This window comes from Musca autumnalis, unplaced genomic scaffold (assembly GCF_047663935.1).
Source record: "Musca autumnalis isolate F117 unplaced genomic scaffold, ASM4766393v1 scaffold_1, whole genome shotgun sequence".
Lineage (NCBI taxonomy): Eukaryota > Metazoa > Arthropoda > Insecta > Diptera > Muscidae > Musca > Musca autumnalis.
The window spans coordinates 217,656,886-217,679,593 of record NW_027411644.1 but is presented as its reverse complement, the minus strand read 5'-3'; the positions used below and the strand labels follow the sequence as shown (position 1 = coordinate 217,679,593).

Genomic DNA, 22,708 nt, shown 5'->3' with positions numbered 1-22,708 from the left:
AACATTAGTAATAATTATTACAAATTATCACGTAAAAAGACACAGCTATTGTCTCACTTGTTTTTACAAATATGTCAAAAATTTGTTAACCCGACTGTCTGTAAAAAAAATGATGGACAGCTGGGAGACAGACGACAAATATATGTACATATGTGTTAGTAAATCAGAGTTGTATTTGAAGTCAAATTGTGTGGTGTAAACGCCTAGTTAAAGCTGTAAATTGACAGTTGAAACGTTTCAGTAAAGTTGGACGTCACTTCTGATAAAAGAGCATATATCGATTTTTCCTTTATTCTTTTATCAGAAATGAGGCCCAAGTTTCATCGTGTGGCATAAGATTATGTACCGAGGCCTTGACTGAAGGCGTTTCTACATCAACCACGATGCAATGTAAACGGTAATTTGAAATAATGGACATATGATGATTTAAATTTTGTAGGTAAATGATTAATTTCAGTTTCCAAGTTCCAGATGATGCAATTTAAATAAAGTACTATTTCTTTTAATCAGTTGCAGACATATTTATTACCAATACTAATTAATCGTAAGAAAAAACCACTTTATTTGATAGAGTTCATGCCTTGGGACTTTGTAAGTGTTATCATCAGAAGAATATTCTGTCTGGCCATAGAGTGGACTTTCTCACTCCTCGTTTAATAGTACATACATATTTTATTTTCAATAATGTTGCATCAGAAATGCATAATTAAAAATGGGTATCAAATACACATATGCATTTAGGGCTTAAGCTGAAAACAGATACAACGTTTGATTAAAGTTTTGCGTTGGGCGTCGAGAAAAAAACAACAACAACAGGGCGACGACGATACCAAAGCTTTAAGCTGTAAACAGATACAACGTTTGGGTAAAGTTTTGTGTCGTTTTGGCCGTTTTTACACTGTTGGGCATGATGCCGAAAAATTCAAATTCATTTGAAATATATGCCGGCAAACAGATAAACGCTGGACTTTGGTATCGTCGTCGCCCTGTTGTTGTTGTTTTTTTCTCGACGCCCAACGCAAAACTTTAATCAAACGTTGTATCTGTTTTCAGATTTAAGGCCTCAGCACATACGGGCCAAAAAAAGTTAAATTATGTTTAACTTTAATGCGGCAGCCATATTGTTGTTTTTCATCATCACTTAAGCTGTAAACAGATACAACGTTTGGGTAAAGTTTTGTGTCGTTTTGGCCGTTTTTACACTGTTGGGCATGATGCCGGAAAATTCAAATTCATTTGAAATATATGCCGACAAACAGATAAACGCTGGACTTTGGTATCGTCGTCGCCCTGTTGTTGTTGTTTTTTTCTCGACGCCTAACGCAAAACTTTAATCAAACGTTGTATCTGTTTTCAGCTTTACACTTTTTTCCTGTGGTTGTTGTAAATCGACGCTCAACGGACCGTATATGCCCAGGCCTTTAGGAGCCAAAACACTACTACAACACCCCAGCAAAAAAGTTTGGAAGTAGTGCAATGTATTTGGCCCTTAAGGCCTCGGCACATAAGGTGCATTGAGTGTCGCGTTACAACAACCACATGAAAAAAGTGTAAATGATGCCAAGTTTTTTGAAAAACAACAATATGGCTGCCATATTAAAGCTGAAAACACATCCAACGTTTGACTATAAATTTGTGCCATTTCTGGTAAATGAATAAAATATAAAGTGCTCATACATTTACTCCCAAACTGTAGCTGCCGATGAACCCTTTGTGTACGTGTGAGATTGAGTAGTGTGTGGCATTCCTTCAATCCGCATTCCAGAAATGATAAATTTTTCTCCAAAATAGGTTTTTAGTGGAAGTTTTCAAAAATTGTTAATTTCCCCACAGAGAATATTTATTATTTTCAATAATTGTTTTTTGATTACTTTGGAAATAAACAATATTCATCCGATTGAAAGCGTTTCATTTCCAAAATCAAAATAGTTTTGATTTCTATCCTCCAAAAAATATTCACACATACATTGACAAATGCTTCAAAATTTACTAATACTATTACAAATGCTGTCCTGCATGCCCACAGTGGGCCTCATAATTCAGCTTTCAACCTAGAGGTGCAAACACAATGAAATATGCCGCTTACTTCACGCTCAATTTCATATAAAAGAATAAAGTGGAGGTACTACCTAATTAAAATGCGATCCTCCATTTCTTTATTCTTTTAGATAAATTGAGGCTTGAAGCATGAATTGTGTTCTCGCTTTAAAGGTGTGAACAGAATGAAATACGCCGCTTTTTTCACGCTCAGTTTCATGTAAAAGATTAAAGGCCAAGTACTACCTAATTCAAATGCTGCCTAATTCATTTGAATTAGGTAGTACTTGGCCCTTAAGGCCTGCGTACATAAGCTGCCTTGCCTGATTGCCTTGCTTTCCTGCTTCATTTCTGACATAATAAAAATAAAAGAATAAAAAGGCCGAGCAAATTTCGAACTGGGTTGCCCTTTTCTTTTTTATTCTTTTATCAGAAGCAAGCAAGGTATGCAGGCAAGGCAGCTTATGTACGCAGGCATTTACTCTTTTACATGAAACTGAGCGTGAAAAAGCGGCGTATTTGATTGTGTTTCTACCTTAAAGGCCTCGGTACATAAGCAGCCTTGCCTGATTGCCTTGCTTTCCTGCTTCGTTTCTGACATAACAAAAAAATAATAAAGAAGGAAAAGCAAATTTCGAACTGGGTTGCCCTTTTCTTTTTTATTCTTTTATCATAAGCAAGCAAGGCAAACAGGCGAGGCAGCTTATGTACCTAGTCCTTAAAACCCATTTTACATTTAACATGCTCTCGGAGGGTTGGCGTTTTTTTATTTGGGATGACGACTTACATATATTTTGTTTTTCAAAAACAAGAAACAAGGGAACTGATGAAGATCTGTGGCGAGATCTGAAACTATAGTCTTCCATGCCTTAATAATAAAAAAGGGCATCGCCAATATTTTTCCCAATAATAAATTAAAGTTGTTCTAATAAAATATTAAAACAACGACTATGGGATTTATACCCCGTTTATATATAACCGGATTTAACAAACCGATTGGGTTTTAAATGCCAATTCCATTGCTTATATTTCAAACAAATCCTCATAAACAAGGTTAACCTTGGAAAAAGGCTATAATATAAACGCCGTGTAAGCCTGACTATTTTTAAAAACAAAATTAACAAAAATTTGTCTTCCCTACTGTCTGTGAAAAACTGTTGGACAGCTAGGAGACAGCCGACAAATGTATGTGTGTTAGTAAATCAGGGTTGTATTTGCAGACAGTCTGTCTTGTGTAAACGCCTAGTAAGTTAAGTTGTCAATTCCATACAATATCTGTCAAATAAATAAGTGCATGTGTCAAATGCGTTTATGGCTCTATTCTGTTTTAAAAACATTTATAAAGGAAAAAACTGTCAAATGAAAAAAATTATGAAGGAAATATTTTTCATTTCAAATTTTCATAGAACAAGAATCCAGCCCCTAGACTCCAACTACATATAACCGTTGTCCTGCCCGTCCCATTAAAATTATTCTAGGCAATTTTAAAGCCAAAATTGGAAAGGAAAATATCTTTGGCCCAACAGTCGGAAAATTCAGTCTCCACAATGAACCATCTGACAATGGTATGAGGCTGATAGACTTCGCAGCGGCAAAAAAAAACATGGTAGTTAGCAGCACCAGATTTAAACATCTCGACATCCATAAGGTCACCTGGCTGTCTCCAGATCAGAAAACAAGAAATCAAATTGATTAAGTTGTGATAGATGGAAGACATACATCGAGCGTGTTGGACGTGTGTTCGTTCAGTGGAGCAAACATAAACTCGGACCACTACCTTGTTGCAGCAAAGGTACGCACCCGGTTAAACGTAGTAAACAAAGTACGAACAGACACAACATGAAAATCGGTAAGCTGCAATCACAACAGATAGCCACAGCATATTCCATTCAACTAGCCCAATTGCTTAATGAAAGCACTTCTCGTCCCGATAACATATCAGCACAATGGCAAAATATTGCCACTACATGCAAACAGCCTCAAAATCCATACTTGCATCCCAGAGACCTCCACCAAGGAATCCATGGTATGATCCGTAGCAACGCGTAGCGCACAAGAGAGGAATCTGGAGAAAATAAGATGGAGAAACGTCTTTTCCGCAGGAAAAAATGAAAAAATCGAGATATACTGGAACCAGAATGAAGTCCGAAAATTCTAACAAAGAGTGAAGCATCAAACTGATGGCTTTGGTACAGGCACCTCCTCCTGTAGAGACCAGGAAAGTAATTTGGTAACTGATACAGATAATGTGCTCAGGATATGGAAAGAACATTTTTCAAACCTGTTGGTATCCAATGGTAGCGAAGTCGACGAAGATACCACAGATCCAATCCCAGAAGATAGTATTGAATGTATACCACCTGGCCATGATGAGGTAAAGACAGCAATAAACCGGCTGAATAATAAGGCAGAAGGAGCTGATGGCTTACTAGCTGAGCTGTTCAAAACCGGAGGCGACACGCTGTTAAGGTGTATTCTTCAGCTAGTTAGCACTTATGGCAGGAAGAACGAGTACCCGACTATTGGAACTTGAGTATCATGTGCCCCGTTACAAAAATGGAGATAAGACTGTATGCTCTAACTATAGGGGCATAAGGGCAATCGGGAGTAGGATTGCCTATAAGATCGTGTCAGGGATATTGTGCGAACGACTAAAGCCTATGGTCAACGAGATAATTAGGCCATACCAATGCGGCTTTAGACCTGGCAAGTCCACCATTGACCAGATATTTACCCTGCGCCAAATCCTGGAGAATACCCAAGAGATGCAGATCGGTACCTACCACCTTTTTGTCGATTACAAAGCCGCCTTCAACAGCCCACTACGTTCAAAGGTATTCTAAGCCATGTCTGAATTTGGAATCCCCGCAAAACTCATGCGGCTTTGTAAACTGACTTTAACTGACACGAGATCCTCAGTTAAAATAGGAAAGAACCTCTCCGAACAGTTCAGTACCAAAAGAGGTTTCAGACAAGGAGACAGCCTTTCGTGTGTTCTCTTCAACATCCTGCTGGAAAAGCTTATACGAGAGGCAAACGTCAAAAGAAGTGGCACAATCTACACCAATAGCCACATGTTACTTGCTTATGCTGATGATATAGACATCATTGGACGATCAGTAAAAGAAGTAACTGATACCTTTATGAAGGTCGAAGGAGAATCTGCTAAAGTGGGTCTGGCGGTAAACGGCGAGAAGACCAAGTTGATGGTGTCGACGCGTAATGCGTCCATTGAGTTCGGACCAACTGTTGAAGTTGGTTCCTATAATTTTGAGGTAGCAAAAGACTTCGTATACCTCGGCACCTCCGTAAACACAGCAAACGACATCAGTTGTGAAATAAAAAGAAGAATTGTATTGGCCAACAGATGCTACTTTGGCTTAAGTAAGCACTTTAAAAACAAAGCCACAACTCGTCAAACAAAAACGCAGATAAGGCAGTGCGTGGCGTGTTTGAGAGAAAAATTCTTCGAAAGATCTACGGAACAATCTGCGTTGACGGTGAATATCGACGTCGTATGAACCACGAGCTGTATCTGCTATAAAACGACATCAATATAGAGATATATAGAGATATAGAGATGCAGCGATTGGCTAGGACATATAATAAGAATGAGCGATGATGAACCCGCTAAAAAGGCGTATAAATTCGAGCCACATGGTGGTGCACGCAGAATTGGCAGGCAAAAGAATAGATGGCGCAAAGAAGTGGATGAAGAGATGACGAGGCGCGGTATTCCAAAAATCGAATCACTAAACAGAGAGAATTGGAGATCTTTTCTTAGTTCGGTCTATAGAACAAATGTTATGTAATGGGCCAGCTACGTAAGTAAGTAAGATATTTTATAACCACAGATATCCCAAATTTCCTAAATTAAGTGAATAAATGTACCTAAAACGTCTTCAATCGGGCAAACATTTATATGGGGACAATTTTTTGTGGATAATGTCCAATTTACATTAGCAACCTTTTCGTCATTTGGAGCTGTTTCGTCATTTATTTGCTAAAACAGGCAACATTTTGCGTCATTTACCATACAAAAATAAATGACGATAGCTACGTCATTTATTCTAAACAACGCACGAAAACACCATACTATTATAAGCAGCCCAGGTTTTTTGTCATAAACTACCAAAAAATGCAACTGTTTTATGATGTCTTTGTTTGTTTGTGTGTGTTGTAGAAAAACAAAAATACTCAAACGATGACAAAAGTGAAAATAAATGTTTAAAAAACTTGCAAAAATTATGTTTTTTTGTTTTTAGAATTAATTTAAGTTATTTGATACACATTTGTGTTGTGAAATTCCTATTTCTCTGAATAAATATATTGTGTGCGTGTGTTTGTGTTATTGTATAAGTGTGTATGTGCGATTGTGTGCGTAAGCAAATGACGCAACAAACAGATGTAAATACACTTCATTTGATTCTAGGATTTCGTAAAACGAAATCATTTAATGTGCATATGTAAATTAGACTTAAGTTTTTGTGACCACTGGGAACCTCAAATGTGAAATTGCTGATAGTTCGCCCAACAAATTTTACTAAACTCTTCAATATATTTAAAATTGGGAGGTACCGTTATATGGGAGCTATATCAAAACATGGACCTATTTTGATAATTTTAAGTGAAGAAGTTTCGAGACTACACGGAGCCTCAAATATTAGATTACAGTTAAAATCGGTAACTAAACGGGTGAGTACATAAGGTGCCTTGCCTGCTTACCTTGCTTGCTTCTGATAAAAGAATAAAATCGAGCTTTATGATCACCAAATCGAGCTTTATGATCACCCAGCAAAAAGTTTGCATCCGCGGATGCAGTTCAATCACTAGAACAATTGCCGCTGGAGTACATCTTTTCCTATGAATTCACCTATGAATTTTACAAGAGAGCGCGCAGCAGTCTTAAGATATTATAAAATGCAAGCCATTGCAAGTATCCCAAAATAAATAAAATCTATTGCTTATTCGTGTAAAAGAAGAATATTAACTTTTGGTCTGTTCCTTTACTTTTAAAAGTGGTAAAACCTGCAAAAGTAGTAAATGTTGTAAACTGCTCCCATATGAATTGAATGGTGTCTGAAGTAAAGGAACTCTTTTCGAGTAAAAAGTGGTAAAACTTGAAAATTCTTGCACGTAAAGGAACAGAGCTTTTATTACATTAACGCAAATTATAAAAACTCCATTAACTTTGATCGTAACTAATGCTCTGTTCCAGAACCTGCCAGAAGCTACTATTTTTTACTACGATAACATTTTTCCTTTATGTTATCGGGAAAAATAGTAAAAATTAGTAGATTCTTGCAGTACTGGAACAGACCATATGTTTACTTCCTCTACTCTGCTTTTTATGACATCGAAATTGATATTGCTTCATCATCCAAATGGTTTTTCTTTTTTCCTCCTACTTCAGTTCAGATTTCCAAAAAACTCTAACTCCACTTCAAAAATAATTTGCGTCTCGTGAAATACAGCATTGCAGCACTGCTTTAGTTTGTATTTCTTTATTTTTTATAAAACAAATTCTTAAAATTTTAACACTCTTTCTTGTTGTCAGAAAAAAACAGCGACTGTAGGGATCAAAAAATTGGCTTGCTTGGCTACTTCAAAACTTTTTTGCTGGGCAGTTGAATAACTACAAGTGTACAGTACATTTGCGGTTGGAGTACATCTTTTCCTATGAATTTTAAAAGAGAGCGCGTAGCTAGGATGCACTCTATTTTGCTTCCACAGCGTTTTCGATCCAAATCACAGCTTTTGATGTAGTCGTTTGGATTGAATTTAAAGGCACTCTTCGGATTGTGTTTTTAATCAGTTTAAAGATGCAATTAAAATGCAAGCCATTGCGAAATATCCCAAAATAAATAAAATGCATTTATTATTTGTGTAAAACAAGAACACAAAGAACTTTATTATATAAACACAAATAAAAAAAGTTTCCATTAAATTCAATCACATTTGCGCTTACTTCCTCCGTTCTCGATTTAATCTAAGTGCATCTGATTTTCTTTCATCATCCTAAAGTTTTTTTATGTTTCCTTCCCATCACTAGTTCAGCTTTCGACATGGACTCCAACTCCACTCCATTAAAAATTTCCGTCTTGTGAATTACCGCAGAAATTTTCGCAACTTAAGTTGTTATTTCTTTAAGTCTGTCTGGTTACTTTCCCAGCAAGAATTGTCCAGCAAGAACTTTCTCAGAGATTAAGGGGTTTTTATTCTCTTTTGCTTTTATTCTCTTTTGCAAAAACCAGCAAGCAATCAGCTGACTTGCCAACAATGGAAGCAAACACGTTGTATTTTATTAAAAATAAAAAAGAAAATGAAACAAAAAAGTATTTTTCCACTTTACAAATTTGTTCTACATAAAACAATACAATTAGATTATGTTATTTCCACAATAAAATTGTTTTTAATACTCACAATCATACATAAATCAACAAAAAACTAAAAACGGCTGATTGATTGTTTTCAGGAAGAAGAAGAGCTTGCAAGTGCTTGCTAGAAGAAATTTGTCCAGCAAGAATTTGCAAGCTCTTAGTGAAAGAACTGTCAAAATGTCTCTCTCGAATCGCTCTCTTTTGCTGGTTTTTTGTGTTAACAGACGACTTCCAGCAACAATTGGTACAAATTGTTACAAATTTTAGGGTAACCAGACACAGCTTTTATTTTATAAATGTATACACCCTTGCTTATCTCTTGAAGAAATGTGTAGGGATCAACCAACTGTTTTTTTTCTGTAGGGATCTCTACAGCATCTGCTTATAAAATGTATCGAACGGAGTGCATTTTTCATAAAGGCCTGCGTACATAAGCTGCCTTGCCTGCTTACCTTGCTTACTTCTGATAAAAGAATAAAAAAGAAAAGGGCAACCCAGTTCGAAATTTCCTCGGCCTTCTTTATTCTTTTATTTTTATTATGTCAGAAATGAAGCAGGAAAGGAAGGCAATCAGTAGTGGGATTCTGTAACTTTTTTTCTACCGAACCGAAATCGTTAATTAACGAAAATGTTCGGTTGAAATACCGAAAGTGCTATTCTGTATTCCAGTGTTATCGATACAAAAATTTTACCGACGAATATCGGTAGAATGACGTAATTTTAAAGAAGATGTACGTCATTTCAAAATGAAAAGCCTATACGAAGTATATAAATTATTTTAATTTTTAGAAGTTTCTTGTTATTTTTAGGAGAAATGGAAAAAAAATCACACTTTAAACGACATAATGCGTATTAAAAATTAACATAATTCAAATTTCTAATGAAATTATTTAAATCACAATTGTATATAAAATGATTATGTTTCAAATTACATGTAGAAAAATTCAACCTAAAATTAAAAATCGTAGTGAAAACTATTAATGTACGTTTACATATAGCTATATTTATTTTATTTTTTATTTATTCCAGTGGATTTTTATTGTAAAATCCATTGGGTATACGTAAAAGTTCTCATAACCCGACAAGTTCTAATGTAAGTTTTCAGGATTTTTTAATTTTTTTATTGATGTTATTTCAGAATTACGTGTTATCAGGGAATATGACGACCATGGTGATATTCTTTCTTTTATTGTTGATGCTAATCGAAACCATCAATACATTTTTATATGGGTAGAAACCGTTGCGGAATATATCCTTAAAAATGTTTTGTTCGTACTGAAAATAATTTTTTTTCTCAGAGATTTTTCGCGCAATTCTGGAGGTTACCTAATGCCCCCAATTTCATCCATTATATTAAAAAAAGTATCCATTTCCAATTTGTAAAGTGTCATAAGCTTCCTATTACTTAGATTGAAAGGATCCATTATATGTCGCAGAATTTTCTTTTTTATGCGTAAAGAAATGTATCTCAGCTTAATTTTTTATTTGCCATGAAATATATTCCAAAATCATTTCGTAAAAATTTGATTTTCATTGATTTTTTTGTTTAAAATATGAAAATTCTTTTATGTCGGTAGACTTAACGACTCCTTTTTTTCGTCGGTAACTGACCGATGATTTTCGATAATTACCGACATAAAAATTGGTAGAACTTGTATACAGAATACCACTTACCGACAAATATCGCTAACTATCGACATTTGTCGTTAATTCCATCGGTAGAGAGTTACAGAATCCCACTACAGGCAGAGCAGCTTATGTACGCAGGCCTTAACTCTGTTGGACTACATTGAAAGATGTTGTGAAATCATAACTCCAATTGCACAACTTCCAAAATTTTTTGCTGAATTGAAGGCCAAGTATTACCTAATTCAAATGCTACCTAATTCATTTGAATTAGGTAGTACTTGGCCTTTAATCTGTTACATGAAACTGAGCGCGAAAAAGCGGCGTATTTCATTGTGTTTCTACCTTTATTCTATGAAAATTTAAAATGAAAAATATTTTCTTTATAATATTCTTCATTTGACATTTATTTCTTTTATAAAATTTCATATTTTCATAGAAACAGAATTGAGCCCAGTTCACACCTTTTACTACTTTTGCCACTTTTACCATTTTTGGAAGTAGAGGAACATACCACTAATTACTCTAAAGCCACACGTTGAAACTTTCAATCTCCACGAAAACTGTGAAAGTTTCGTATAAAAGTTTCAACGTGTGAGAACACAATGAGAAATTCATGCTTACCGAAACTTTCTGTAAAAGAATAAAGGAACCCAGGGGCTGGATTCTTGTATTATGAAAATCTGAAATGAAAAATATTTCCTTTATAATTTTTTCCTTTGACAGTTTTCTCCTTTATAAAAGTTTTCATTTCACATTTTCATAGAAACAGACATGGTAGAATAATGTAAAGGTAGGCCACAGTTAACAACTGATTAAAATTTTTTTCTTTTTATGACCTAATCTGTCAAAAGCAGGGTTGACATTTTTTACTGTTTTTGACAATCATAAAGGTAGATGTATCGCTGAATTGTTCCAACAAAAAACTTGTGCTGTAACACTATATCTTAAAACTGAAAACAAGGACAAAAAATGTGTATTCGCGTGATTTTTGTTGATTTTTTTTTAGCAAAACTTGCGAATGAACAATTTATCAAATATTGATATTAATTTAGGGCATTTTTATGTATGTCGATAACAAAATGAATGCATAAGAAAAACTACCAATTTTGAGTTATTTTCAAATTTGTTTTTTGTTTTGAAGCAAAAGCAAAGGAAATATTATTTCCAAAACTAAGATTTGGGTGTGTTTCATGCGCACACATTTTCGTTTCGAAATACATAAACAGGGGGTTAAATTTGTTCCAAAAGTACGGGAATGTAAAAATTACAATTTTTGTAAAAATTCTGCTGACATTTATCTCCAAATCGGATACCAGCAATCACGATGTCAGATTAGCCAAACTTGTCAAGTAGAAAATAATTGAATGACATTTTTTCACTGTCATAAGTTTGGGAAGAACTTTTGCTATATTTGGAACACTTTTCCAACAAGAATATTCTGGAGCCTAGCTAAAGAAATGTTTTTACACTATATGGGACTTTTAACATAAAAAGTGAAGCTCTAATGGGTACTTTACACGATATGTATTTTACATATGGGTTGTCACTTTGCGCATACATTTTGTATATAAAAAGTGACAACCCATATGAAAAATACATATCGTGTAAAGTACCCATAAGTTCCATATATTTTTGTAATACGGGATAGCTATGCAGGTACATCTACCATTATTATTGTACCATGCCATTTGACGTTTTAAGCCATGGCTGCAGGGTGGCATTTCTCAGTGATTTTCATACCTGGCCTACCTCTACTTTATTGTACCATGGAAACAGAATTGAGCCCCAGGATCGTATTTGTATTAGGTAGAACCTGGCCTTTATTCATTTACATGAAATTGAGCGTGAAGCAAGCAACAAAAGTCATTGTGTTTCCACCACTAAGGTAGAAACACAATGAAATACGCCGCTTTATCACGCTCAGTTTCATGTAAAAGACTAAAGGCAAAGTACTACCTTATTCAAATTAACCCAGATAAAGCCACTGGTCGTTTAAACGCCACCAAAAATGGTTGCAAAAATTGACGTAAAACTCTGTTTTTTCGAATATTTTTGTGGGATTTTTTGCATTTTGTTGTAGTATTGTCTGTTATCTGTCATTTCACGCTTATAATGCTTCATTTGACCTACGCATTTCCACGCAATTGACCTAAAAACCAAGCTATTCAAAAAAATCGACTTTTTTTGTAATTTTCGACTTTTGATGAACAATTTATGGCCTGTTCCCGTACTTTATAAAGTGGTAAAAGTCGTAAAAGTTGTAAAAGTCGTAAACGATTTTCGTATAAAATTTGTGTACGGGAACGCAAACTGTGTAAAAGTGGTAAAAATTGTAAAAACTTTTTAGTTCTGGAACAGAGCTTTATATATGCGATAAAAATTTAATCATAAATGTTAGAATCATATAGGGTCAGGGATTTGTTAGGAATATAGTAAGAGTATTTTCTCAATCAAAAACTAAGAAATTGGCATGTAAGGATACACCAGTATTACCCTCCAAAGTTTTTGGCACTTTAAAAAGAAGGCCCGATTGCAGGAAAACTATACGATTTAGAGAAAAAAGTTATTTTTTAAAAAATGCTTAAAAAGTCTCAAAAAAATTTTCTAAAAAAATTTTAAGTTTTCTCGCAAAAAAATTCTTGGCGCTAAGTGGGTTAACTAGGCAGCATTTGAATTAGGTAGTGCTTGGCCTTTATTCTTCTACATGAAATTGAGCGTGAAGCAAGCAGCAAAGTTCAATGTACATGTTAAGCTGAAAACACATACAACGTTTGGGTAAAGTTTTGTGTCGTTTTGTTCGTTTTTACACTGTTGGGCATGATGCCGAAAAATTCAAATTCATTTGAAATATATGCAGGCAAACACATCAACGCCGGACTTTGGTGTCGTCATCGCCCTGTTGTTGTTGTTGTTTGTCAACGCCCAACGCAAAACTTTACTCGAACGTTGTATGTGTTTTCAGCTTTAAAGGCCTGCGTACATAAGCTGCTCTGCCTGATTGCCTTGCTTTCCTGCTTAATTTTTGACATAATAAAAATAAAAGAATAAAGACGGCCGAGGAAATTTCGAACTGGGTTGCCTTTTTCTTTTTTATTCTTTTATCAGAAGTAAGCAAGGTAAGCAGCCAAGGCAGCTTATGTACGCAGGCCTTAATACTTTCTTTTGATAACGCAACACGCGCACGCAAATAATTACGTAATGAAATTAGGTCTGTTCGATAACATCGCAAGTAAAAAGTATTTGCAAGTTTTGCAAGTACTCGCAACTACTTCACTTTTCTCTTTTATAGCCCGTTTAGACTATACCCTTATACGATGATTAAGGGCATTATCTCGATTTAAGTGCTTAATCCACCTAGATTTACCATACAAATTTAAATCAACTCAAAACTTGGATTTGTTTTAAATCAAATGTTAAATCGAAATATTTTGATATACAACACTGCTTTTTGCTTCTAAAAATGCAACTATTGCAGTCTGTACCAATATTGGCAACTATGTTCATGTGTCGTTAATTTACTAGGGCTATAAAAGCTTCTTGTGCGTGAGCTTTTTTCTATCGAATTGTAATTGAGATTTTATCTAATCTTATGCAAAAGCTCATCAAAATATGACACAGGGGTGTGAGGTTGTAAAAAAGTCATAACCCTATTATTTACATTTTTCAAATAACTGTAAACACAAACACACAAAAACAAACAGAAGAGGAAAAATAGAAAAAAATATTATATAAAAATAAAATGGATGTAGCTTTAATTTAATATAAATTGTAAACAACATTTAATAGCAATTTGTCAGATTATTTTTTTGCAGTATTCCATTAAATTTTTAATTTTCAAGCAATTCTTTTTGCAAATTCGCGTATGTATACGTAAACAAAGATCAGCTGACTGGCATCTTATATCATTTTAGACTAGTCTAAACAACTAGGATTTGAAAGTTGGATTTAGAAATCGAGTCGATTTAAAATGACTAGTCTAAACGGGCTATTACTGAACAAGTTTATTATTGAAAAGTTTGCACAAATTTGTACAAACTTTTGGGTAATCGATCAGACCTGTTACATTAAAGCGCGTTCATACACAATTACCACGGTAGATGTATCGCGAAAAAAAAATGTTTAAAATGTCGAAATTTGTTATGTTTTTGTATGAGAATTCAATTGAAATACATAGGTTCGCATTTTTTTAAGTATTACGACGTTATGCAACACAATACTTTAGACATTTGCAGTGATTTGCCAAGCAAATGACGATACGGAAGTCAGCCTTTAATACTATGTTTACCTTTACGAAATCCACTCGATTTCATCTGTCAATTCCTTTGTGTATACGTCAAATGAAAACTCATCAGAAATCGATTGGATTTCATTTGACGTTTGAGCAATGCAACTGACAGTTGAAATCGAGTGGATTTCGTAAATGTAAACATAAGTTCGATCAGCTGGACTGGCATCTACCTTGGTAATGGGGTTTCTACACGGTATGTTTTTTACATATTCATGCATAGCAACTGTCACTTTTTTCGCCCATATGTAATTCCTTCTGCACGGCAAAATTTTATTTTTCTTTCGTTTTCTGTTGTTTTCTTTATTTATATCGCATACAAACAAAACAGCTGTTTACCTTTGGTTGTACAGACGAGAATAGAGCGCGCTCTATTCGATAAATATACATATGTATGCACATAACACTTTGATGCATTGAAATTTCTGTATGGTTCACACCATGTGTACAAAATTCAGATTTGTAAAAAGTGACAGTTGGTATGCACAAATATGTAAAAAACATACCGTGTAGAACACCCTTAATTGCACCATGAGCGCGTTTAATTTATCTGTTCAAAACCAAAACAATTTGAAAACTGCGCAGGATGGAACTTGAAGATTATCCTGAATTGGAGGAGCTCCTCTTAAAGCACATTGGACTTGTTTGTCATAATCAGGATGGAAAGAAATCTTGCGTATACATCGAAGGACCCCTGAAGACAAAAGTAAGAAAAAGGAAGTATGTACATTGATTTATTTTTAAACCTCCTTTCAAACGTTTTTACAGAATTCTTGGATGAATATAAAAATAAAGTGTCCCAATTATCCCTCACTGGTAGGTGTTAAAATGCAAATACAGAAAAATTGTAATGTACAAATAGTTACTCATACTGACTCCAAAATCAATTGTAATTGGACAATTGGAGAACTCATTGAGAATATTCCAGTACTTTTTGAAAAACAGGAATATTGTAACAAAGAAAGCGACCCATCCCAAGTAAAACATCAAAATATCTATGCCGAAATAGCTGCTCTATATTTACCATCAGAATATGACTTACAAACAAATGAGTTATGTTCTCGTGTACGTTTTTGTAACTTTTCACAAAACGAACAACATTATTTGGATGTAGCACTTCCTTCGTTGCAGTTACTAGACCACAGTTTACCCAAATGTATTGACGTGCCGGAGTTACTGGGTAAAGCAACATCGCTTACAGCTTTACTGCAGCAATATCGTAAAATTCTGGAAGATTTAATGCCGTTTTATGAAAATTTCACTGAAATTGATGAATTATGTCATGTTGTGCAGCCCAGTCTACCAACGACTAAAGAGAATTGGCGTTTATTTGTTCTAAAAGAAAGAATATTCATTAAATTGCAATTCTCGGATCCATTTACACCTTTGACTTCAATGAGTGTACATATAATTGGACCAACTACTGAGGTGACCCAACTACGTCGTGTCTACAGTGAAGGTTTGCGGGATTGGGATAGTGAATTGGATGTCCATAAGAATCTTTTGCGTATATTCGATTTATGTTTCTTTCCAATGCCACCAAATGATGAGGCGGAAATGGACGATCAAGGATATTGCAATATATGTTATAGTTATAAATTAGATAGTGGTGAAATTCCTATAGTTTCTTGCGATAATGCGCAATGTAATTTGATATTTCATGCTGTATGCTTAAAGGAATGGTTTAGTACTTTGGCAGATGGTAAAACTTTTCTTGAGGTGGCTTTTGGTGCATGTCCTTTTTGTAAATCGGTATGTCTTGAATGTAAAATGCCACTAATTTGGTTGAATTAATTATATTGTCTTTATTTCCAGAAACTATCAACATCGTTTCAAGAACTGTTACAACAATGATTCGGGCATGTTTAAATTTTATTTGGATGTATGGAAAATGTATACACAGTATAATCCTACATTATCTAGGACAAATGTTTTAGGTTAAGTTTTCGGTATATTTTCCGACATGCCAGAATATAAAGAAGTCAAGATCCAAGCAAATTCACCCTTTTATATAGGTAAGGAACTCAATATATACTTTTCTAATTTTATTCCAATCCTAAAGCTTTAAAAAATTCAACTTAACTAAAACAACAAAGAAAATCATTCGAAACTACCAGAAATGCTGTAACAAATTTGGAATATCTTTCATTATGAAGGCTTTTAGATATTAACTGCTATAACTCGAAATACACAGGGAGGCATTTGTACCACCAAAACCAAAAGAATTCTTTAGGGCAATGCGTCGTTTGTTTCCATCTTCAGACCATGTTTCTGGCTGTGTTACAATACGAACATGCACGTTCTCATCTAATTCGTCAACGTTAATTGATGGCGGCAATTTATTTTCATAACAAGCCTGTACAAGAAAAGCAGCTTCCAAATTTCCAGATGATCCCAACAAATGGCCATGAGCTCCTTTTGTTGATGATACACGAACATTCTCGGTATGTTCTCCAAACACTCTTTGGATTGCTCGTGCTTCAATTCTGTCTCCAGTTGGCGTGGAGGTAGCGTGGGCATTTACATATGTTATCTCCTCTGGTTTGATTTCAGCATCTTTTATGGCTCTTTGCATAGCCAATGAAGCTCCCGTACCATCTTCACTAGGAGATGTAATGTGATAAGCATCACCTGATAAACCATAACCTAAGATTTCAGCTAATATGGGTGCATTACGTTGACGGGCATGTTCTAATTCTTCTAAAATCAAAATAGCCGATCCTTCACCCATAACAAATCCTTCTCGTTTCTTATCAAAAGGTCGAGATGCCTTTTCGGGTGTTTCATTAAAAGATGTACTCAAGGCACGAAGTCTACAAAAACCAGCTATCGATAATGGATCTATGCATGATTCTCCACTGCCGGCAATCATAACATCAGCATCACCATTTCTTATGAAACGCATTGCATCACCAATAGCATGGGCACCTGTTGCACATGCTGTGGAAACCGAATGATTTGGTCCTCTCAAACCGTACTTCATACTAATATGACCACATGCCATGTTTGGCAAGAGACGTGGGACAAAGAATGGACTCACACGATTGTAACCACGCTGTAGTTGTTGCCATGCACCATAGACTTCACTCAAATCAAACATCCCCATGCCAACGCATACTCCTATGCGCTCCAATTGATCTCCACTTAAATCTTTTGTATTCAATTTGGCTGCCTTTAATGCCTCTTCTGTAGCCAAAATTGATAGCTGCGTTGCTGGACTCATCAGTTTTATATCACTTTTTGTTAAGTGTTGTTCCAGAGGAAGTTCCTCCTTTTTGATCTGTGCCGCCACTTGACATGGTAGACCTTTATAGGCTTCACTCAATTTCGAAATGGCAGACTCACAATTTAGCAACCTTTTCCATGACTCTTGAAGAGAATTTCCCAATGGTGTTACAGCGCCAATTCCCGTTACAACTACCCTCTTTTTGGGGGTATATGTAGGTCTAGTTGTTGATAGGCGACGGAAATATTGCTGGTTATTATTACCGTGTTTGGATAGTTTTATTACGAAATTCATATCGAAGCTTAAGATAAAACCGGCAAGTGGGAGAAAGATTTTGAAACAGCTGTTTTCTAATGTTTTTGAGTGAAGAATCAGCCAGCAGCAAGTTAGTGAAAACGTAAAAAGCATTTATTTAAAGCTGAAAACACACCCAACGTTTGAGTAAAGTTTTGTGTAATTTCTGGTAGAAGAATAAAGAAAATTTGAAACTTGACAACACTTTGTCTTTTATTCTTCTACCAGAAATGACACAAATCTTTACTCAAATGACATTAAAAGGTAGGCCATAGCAAACAGCTGATTACAATTTTTTTCCATTGGTTTGCTTTTATGGCTATATTACACCATATGCTTTTTCACATGTATGACATCAGCTGGTCTGTATATTAGTATACCCAAAGTGACTACATACATGTGAAAAAGCATAAGGTGTAATATAGCCATTATTATTTCTTCAAATCATTATACGCAATTTGTATGTGTATTGTTTTGAAAAATATGACAAAATATTTTGAACATATTAAAGTTCAATCGGAATCAACATGTTATTACAACATTTATTGAAATGCAATTCATCAACATTGTGACTCTGTAAAGAAAATTTGGACTTCAAATCACTCTTCGCGTTTTTAGTAAATGACCCAAAAACACAGATAAACAGTACAACCTGTTATATTAATATTAATTCTGACAGAATAAGCAAATACACCCAGGCTTTGTTTTTCACAATTTTTCGAACCTGTCCTACGTCCCAATTTACATTGGGCGAGTTTACTTGCGGCAATTGTCATTTTGTAGGAGAGAGAGGTGAGGCATATGGTAACCCTTTGCCTCTCAGCACCCTCTCTCACCTACAAACTGACAATTGCCGCAAGTAAACTCGCCTAATGTAAATTGGGACTACCTTCTAGATTATTGTACCATGGGTTTCGACATACATAAACAGACTGTTAAAACCCAGTGGGTTTGTGAAATCCGGCTATATAAAAACATACTATTATTTATTAATAATGCAAATCGCCAATATTCACTTTAATGCCAATACGTCTGTACGATAACTCAAAAGTTTGTACAAACTTTTACAAAATGCTGTTGGATAACAAACTTTCACAAATATGTACAAACTTTTACAAAATTCTGTTCGATAACAAACTTGTTGAGTAAAAGAGAAATGAGAAGTACTTGCAAATACTTTTTACTTGCGAAGTTATCGAACAGGCCTAATTACTTGCATGTAGTTGCAAGAACTTGCAAATAATTTTTACTTGCGATGTTATCGAAAGGCCTATTTTTATACGTTATTCAACACTGTCACACAGCTGAGACAAGTCTTCATATGACAAGGCATCCCAAAACACGATAAAAACTGTTGGCGCAAAACGTTCTGTGACCCTATTTCTTCATCAAAATGAAGCCAGATGTTTTGATTGTGTCCGTTTGTTTGTGTGTTTTGTATTTCACTCTTTTAACAGCTGACTTTTGGTTGTGTAAATCAACTATTTTTCGAGTACATTTAAAAAAAAGTTTTATTAATTTATTAAATAAAAATCGGAAAATATGTTAACTGCTGTTCGTCAATTAACTAAAAATCCTGCCGCACGAAGATATTTACACACCACAAAACCACGAAATGGTTACATTGTTTTGTAAGTACCCTACGCCTCCGACACCCAACCGGCAATGAGGTCTGAGGTAACCAACAAACATATGAACTGGCCTTAAATTTTATCTTCTCTTACAGAGTACCAGAAATAGGTGAAGAAGGTCAAGCTGGAGATGTTATTGTTAAGCCCGATGGTTTGCCGGCGTTCAATGACATAACAATCGAAAATTGTTTAGGAGCCATTGGAAGTCAGGCAGGAGCAGTAGAAAAGCTTGTAAAACGAGTAGAAAGTGAAGTACAGGAACTGCCGGAAAATGAGAAAATTGATGTGGGTCGTGTATTTAAGGAATTCGATGAAGTTACCGGTCCCCTGGATACAACATGGGGTATTGCCAAGGCATTGTATTTAGGCAATAGCACATTGATTCCCACCAAATCCTATATGAACATACATGAACGTGCCAGAAATGCCAGAGCTTCCAGATTTTGTAACAAAACCTTATTCGAAGCTTTGCAGGAGCAGGAATCTGATGTAAATGATCCACAAGAAAAAAGGCTTTTACAAAAGTATCTATTAGAAGGGAAACTCAATGGCTTAAATTTAAACAATGATGGTCGAAATAATCTCAAAGAAATCTTAATGCGTTTGGGCAAAGAAAGAGCCACATTCAAAAATAAAGTAAATGTCTCAGTGCATAGCTTTGCCCATGTCGTTAATGACTATCAATTGGTAAGAGATTTTCCATCAACCCTACTGGAAGCTACCGCAATTGATTCAAATGCCCCTATAACACAAGGACCCTGGAAATTTACATTGCAACCACAAATTGTTGAAGGCTTCCTTAAATACTGTCCAGATCGCGTGCAACGTTGGAATATATGGCAGGCTAATACTCGCAAAGCTTCAAATTACATCGAACAGAGTCTGGAGAATAGTACACATTTAGAAAAAATACGTGGTTTGAGACGCAGACAAGCCAAGGCTTTGGGATATCCAAATTTTGCTACCATGTCTATGCAAACGAAAATGGTCAAAGAAATTCCAGAACTTAAACATGTCTTCTCCCAGCTATTGCAATTTGCAGGCCCCGCTCAATCTGTGGAAATTGAAAATCTACAACAATTCGCAAGCAAGTGTGGCTTTGAACACAAATTGGAATTATGTGATGTCACCTATTGGCAGCGTAAATATTTGTTATCCGAACATAAGTTAGATGAAGAAGCTCTAAGGGTATACTTCCCACTGCCTAGAGTATTTTCTGGACTTTTTGCATTAAGCGAGAAATTGTTTAACATTAAAATTGTTGAACGTAAAGATGCCCAGGTGTGGCAACCAGCTGTAAAATATTTCGATGTCTTCGACTGTGATGCTGCCAACAGTAATCATCCCGTTGGAGGTTTTTATGTCGATTGCTACTCCAAAGAAAATAAGTTTGGCAAAAACAATGGTTGGATGGTCAGTGTGCGTAACCGCAATGATTCTGCCCGTCTGTCCCCCTTGTGTGCTTTGATTTTCAATTTTAATGCTCCCGTTGATGACAAACCTTATTTATTAAATATTGAAGATCTGAAAATGGTATTCAAGACATTCGGCTCTGCTATGCAACATCTTTTGACGAAAGCTTCGTTTACCGATTTGGCTGGTTTGTCTGGTGTGGAATGGGATGCTTCACAGGTGGCCGGCTATGTGATGTGTAACTTTTTGGATAATCCAACCATTTTGAAGACCGTATCCGGACACATAGAGACAGATGAGGCCTTGCCCGATGATTTGGCAAAAAATGTTCGCTTACTTAAAACCCATTTGGCAGGTTATAACTTATGTCAAGAACTTTATCTATCCGATTTAGATATCGAACTACATCAGTCGGAACAATTTTGGGCAGAAATTGTACGCAAGCTATGGCCTGTTTATAGATGTTTACCTTTGGACAAAAAAGATTCACATCCATGTTCCTGGACGGAAATATTTTCCGGCGATTGGGGAGCAGCATATTTCAGCCATCTTTATTCTAAAATGATTGCTGCCGATATTTCGGATGCATTTTTGGAAAATTCCAAGGATGTTAGTATGGTGGGAAAACGCTTTAAGGATACCTTCCTTGCATCGGGTAGCACCATGCCAACGGCTGAAGTATTCCGTCATTTCCGTGGTCGTGATCCATCGGTAGAAGCTTTATTGAAATCATTAGACATTTCAACACAATCACAAACATCGGGAGATTTGTAAACAAAGAAAACGATTGTAACGTAACTGTCCTCTTTTGTTTATTACATTTGCAATTAAGTTGTTTCCTTTAGATTGTTATTGTTTACATACTACATAAATATGAAATCGTATGATGTTAAGGACCATGAAATGGAATAAAATTAATGAAATAAAATAATAAAACCAGATTTTTAATTGGAATTATTGATTCAGAGGTGCAGATCGAAAATTAGCTTCCCTATAACATCATTATTTTCTTTAGAGATTTATTCATAGAGTTTATCAAATGCTGCGTCAGAGAAATGCGTAATGTTTTCGACATCATACATCATCTCTGCTGCAATCGCTTGCTATATACCATTTATGTCAGCCCATGTACGTTAGGAACATAGGTTTTTGATAGATGAAGCGCTAGCAACAATGGCAGCACAGTCTAATTCTGTTTTAAGTCTTCGAGTAATGTGTGTGGAGATGTGATGCAGTGCTTTTGAATGACCATACGTTTTGAATGTCATTTATTACCAGCTCTCCTTCAGCTCTACTCTCTCTAAATAATGGCCGTTATTACATGTGTTCTTTTACTATCTGATGGATTTGAAAATGCAAAATAAACAAATTTGAAGGCATAAAAAATATAATTTTCACCTTGAAAGTTAATGGCAAGAAGTTCCTCCTTGAAATTCAATCATCACTTTCAACTTTAACTTAACCGGAACGCTATAAATCTGTTCGGTAAATCCAAACTATAAGAAAAGAAGACTTATAATAATGGGGGTAATTATCGAATATTCGGAGAATTAATTACATCAAGTAATTTAAAGAATATTTTTCACCCACCATTAGACAAATAATCGAGGATTTTTTAAAGGAAATTTTTTACCCACCATTAGACCAATAACAGTGGATTTTTTAAAGAATATTTTTTCACCCACTATTAAACCAATAATCGTGGATATTTTAAAGAATATTTTTCACCCACCATTAGGCCAATAATCGTGGATTTTTTAAAGAATATTTTCACCCACCATTAGGCCAATAATCGTGGATTTTTTAAAGAATA

General features: G+C 35.2%; 3 protein-coding genes across 4 annotated transcripts; 2 read left to right on the top strand and 1 right to left on the bottom strand.

The window, feature by feature from the left end:
• The first annotated feature begins 14,556 nt into the window (after positions 1-14,556).
• Positions 14,557-17,898, top strand: Fancl (E3 ubiquitin-protein ligase Fancl). 2 transcript variants are annotated; one of them, XM_073960184.1, is made up of 3 exons: positions 14,557-14,723; positions 14,790-15,037; positions 15,100-17,898. In XM_073960184.1, the coding sequence occupies exons 2-3, from the start codon at positions 14,918-14,920 to the stop codon at positions 16,123-16,125; spliced, it is 1,146 nt and encodes a 381-aa protein (XP_073816285.1). In that variant the 5' UTR covers positions 14,557-14,723; positions 14,790-14,917; the 3' UTR covers positions 16,126-17,898. The 2 variants fall into 2 exon arrangements, with proteins under 2 accessions (XP_073816285.1, XP_073816286.1); XM_073960185.1 differs by having other exon boundaries at positions 14,557-15,037; positions 15,100-16,083; positions 16,147-17,898.
• Positions 16,112-18,105, bottom strand: LOC141389124 (3-oxoacyl-[acyl-carrier-protein] synthase, mitochondrial). The gene has a single exon (XM_073960183.1). The coding sequence runs from the start codon at positions 17,963-17,965 to the stop codon at positions 16,499-16,501; it is 1,467 nt and encodes a 488-aa protein (XP_073816284.1). The 5' UTR covers positions 17,966-18,105; the 3' UTR covers positions 16,112-16,498.
• A 967-nt stretch (positions 18,106-19,072) lies between these two features.
• Positions 19,073-21,831, top strand: LOC141389123 (uncharacterized). The gene is made up of 2 exons (XM_073960182.1): positions 19,073-19,482; positions 19,578-21,831. The coding sequence occupies exons 1-2, from the start codon at positions 19,394-19,396 to the stop codon at positions 21,667-21,669; spliced, it is 2,181 nt and encodes a 726-aa protein (XP_073816283.1). The 5' UTR covers positions 19,073-19,393; the 3' UTR covers positions 21,670-21,831.
• The last annotated feature ends 877 nt before the right edge of the window (positions 21,832-22,708 follow it).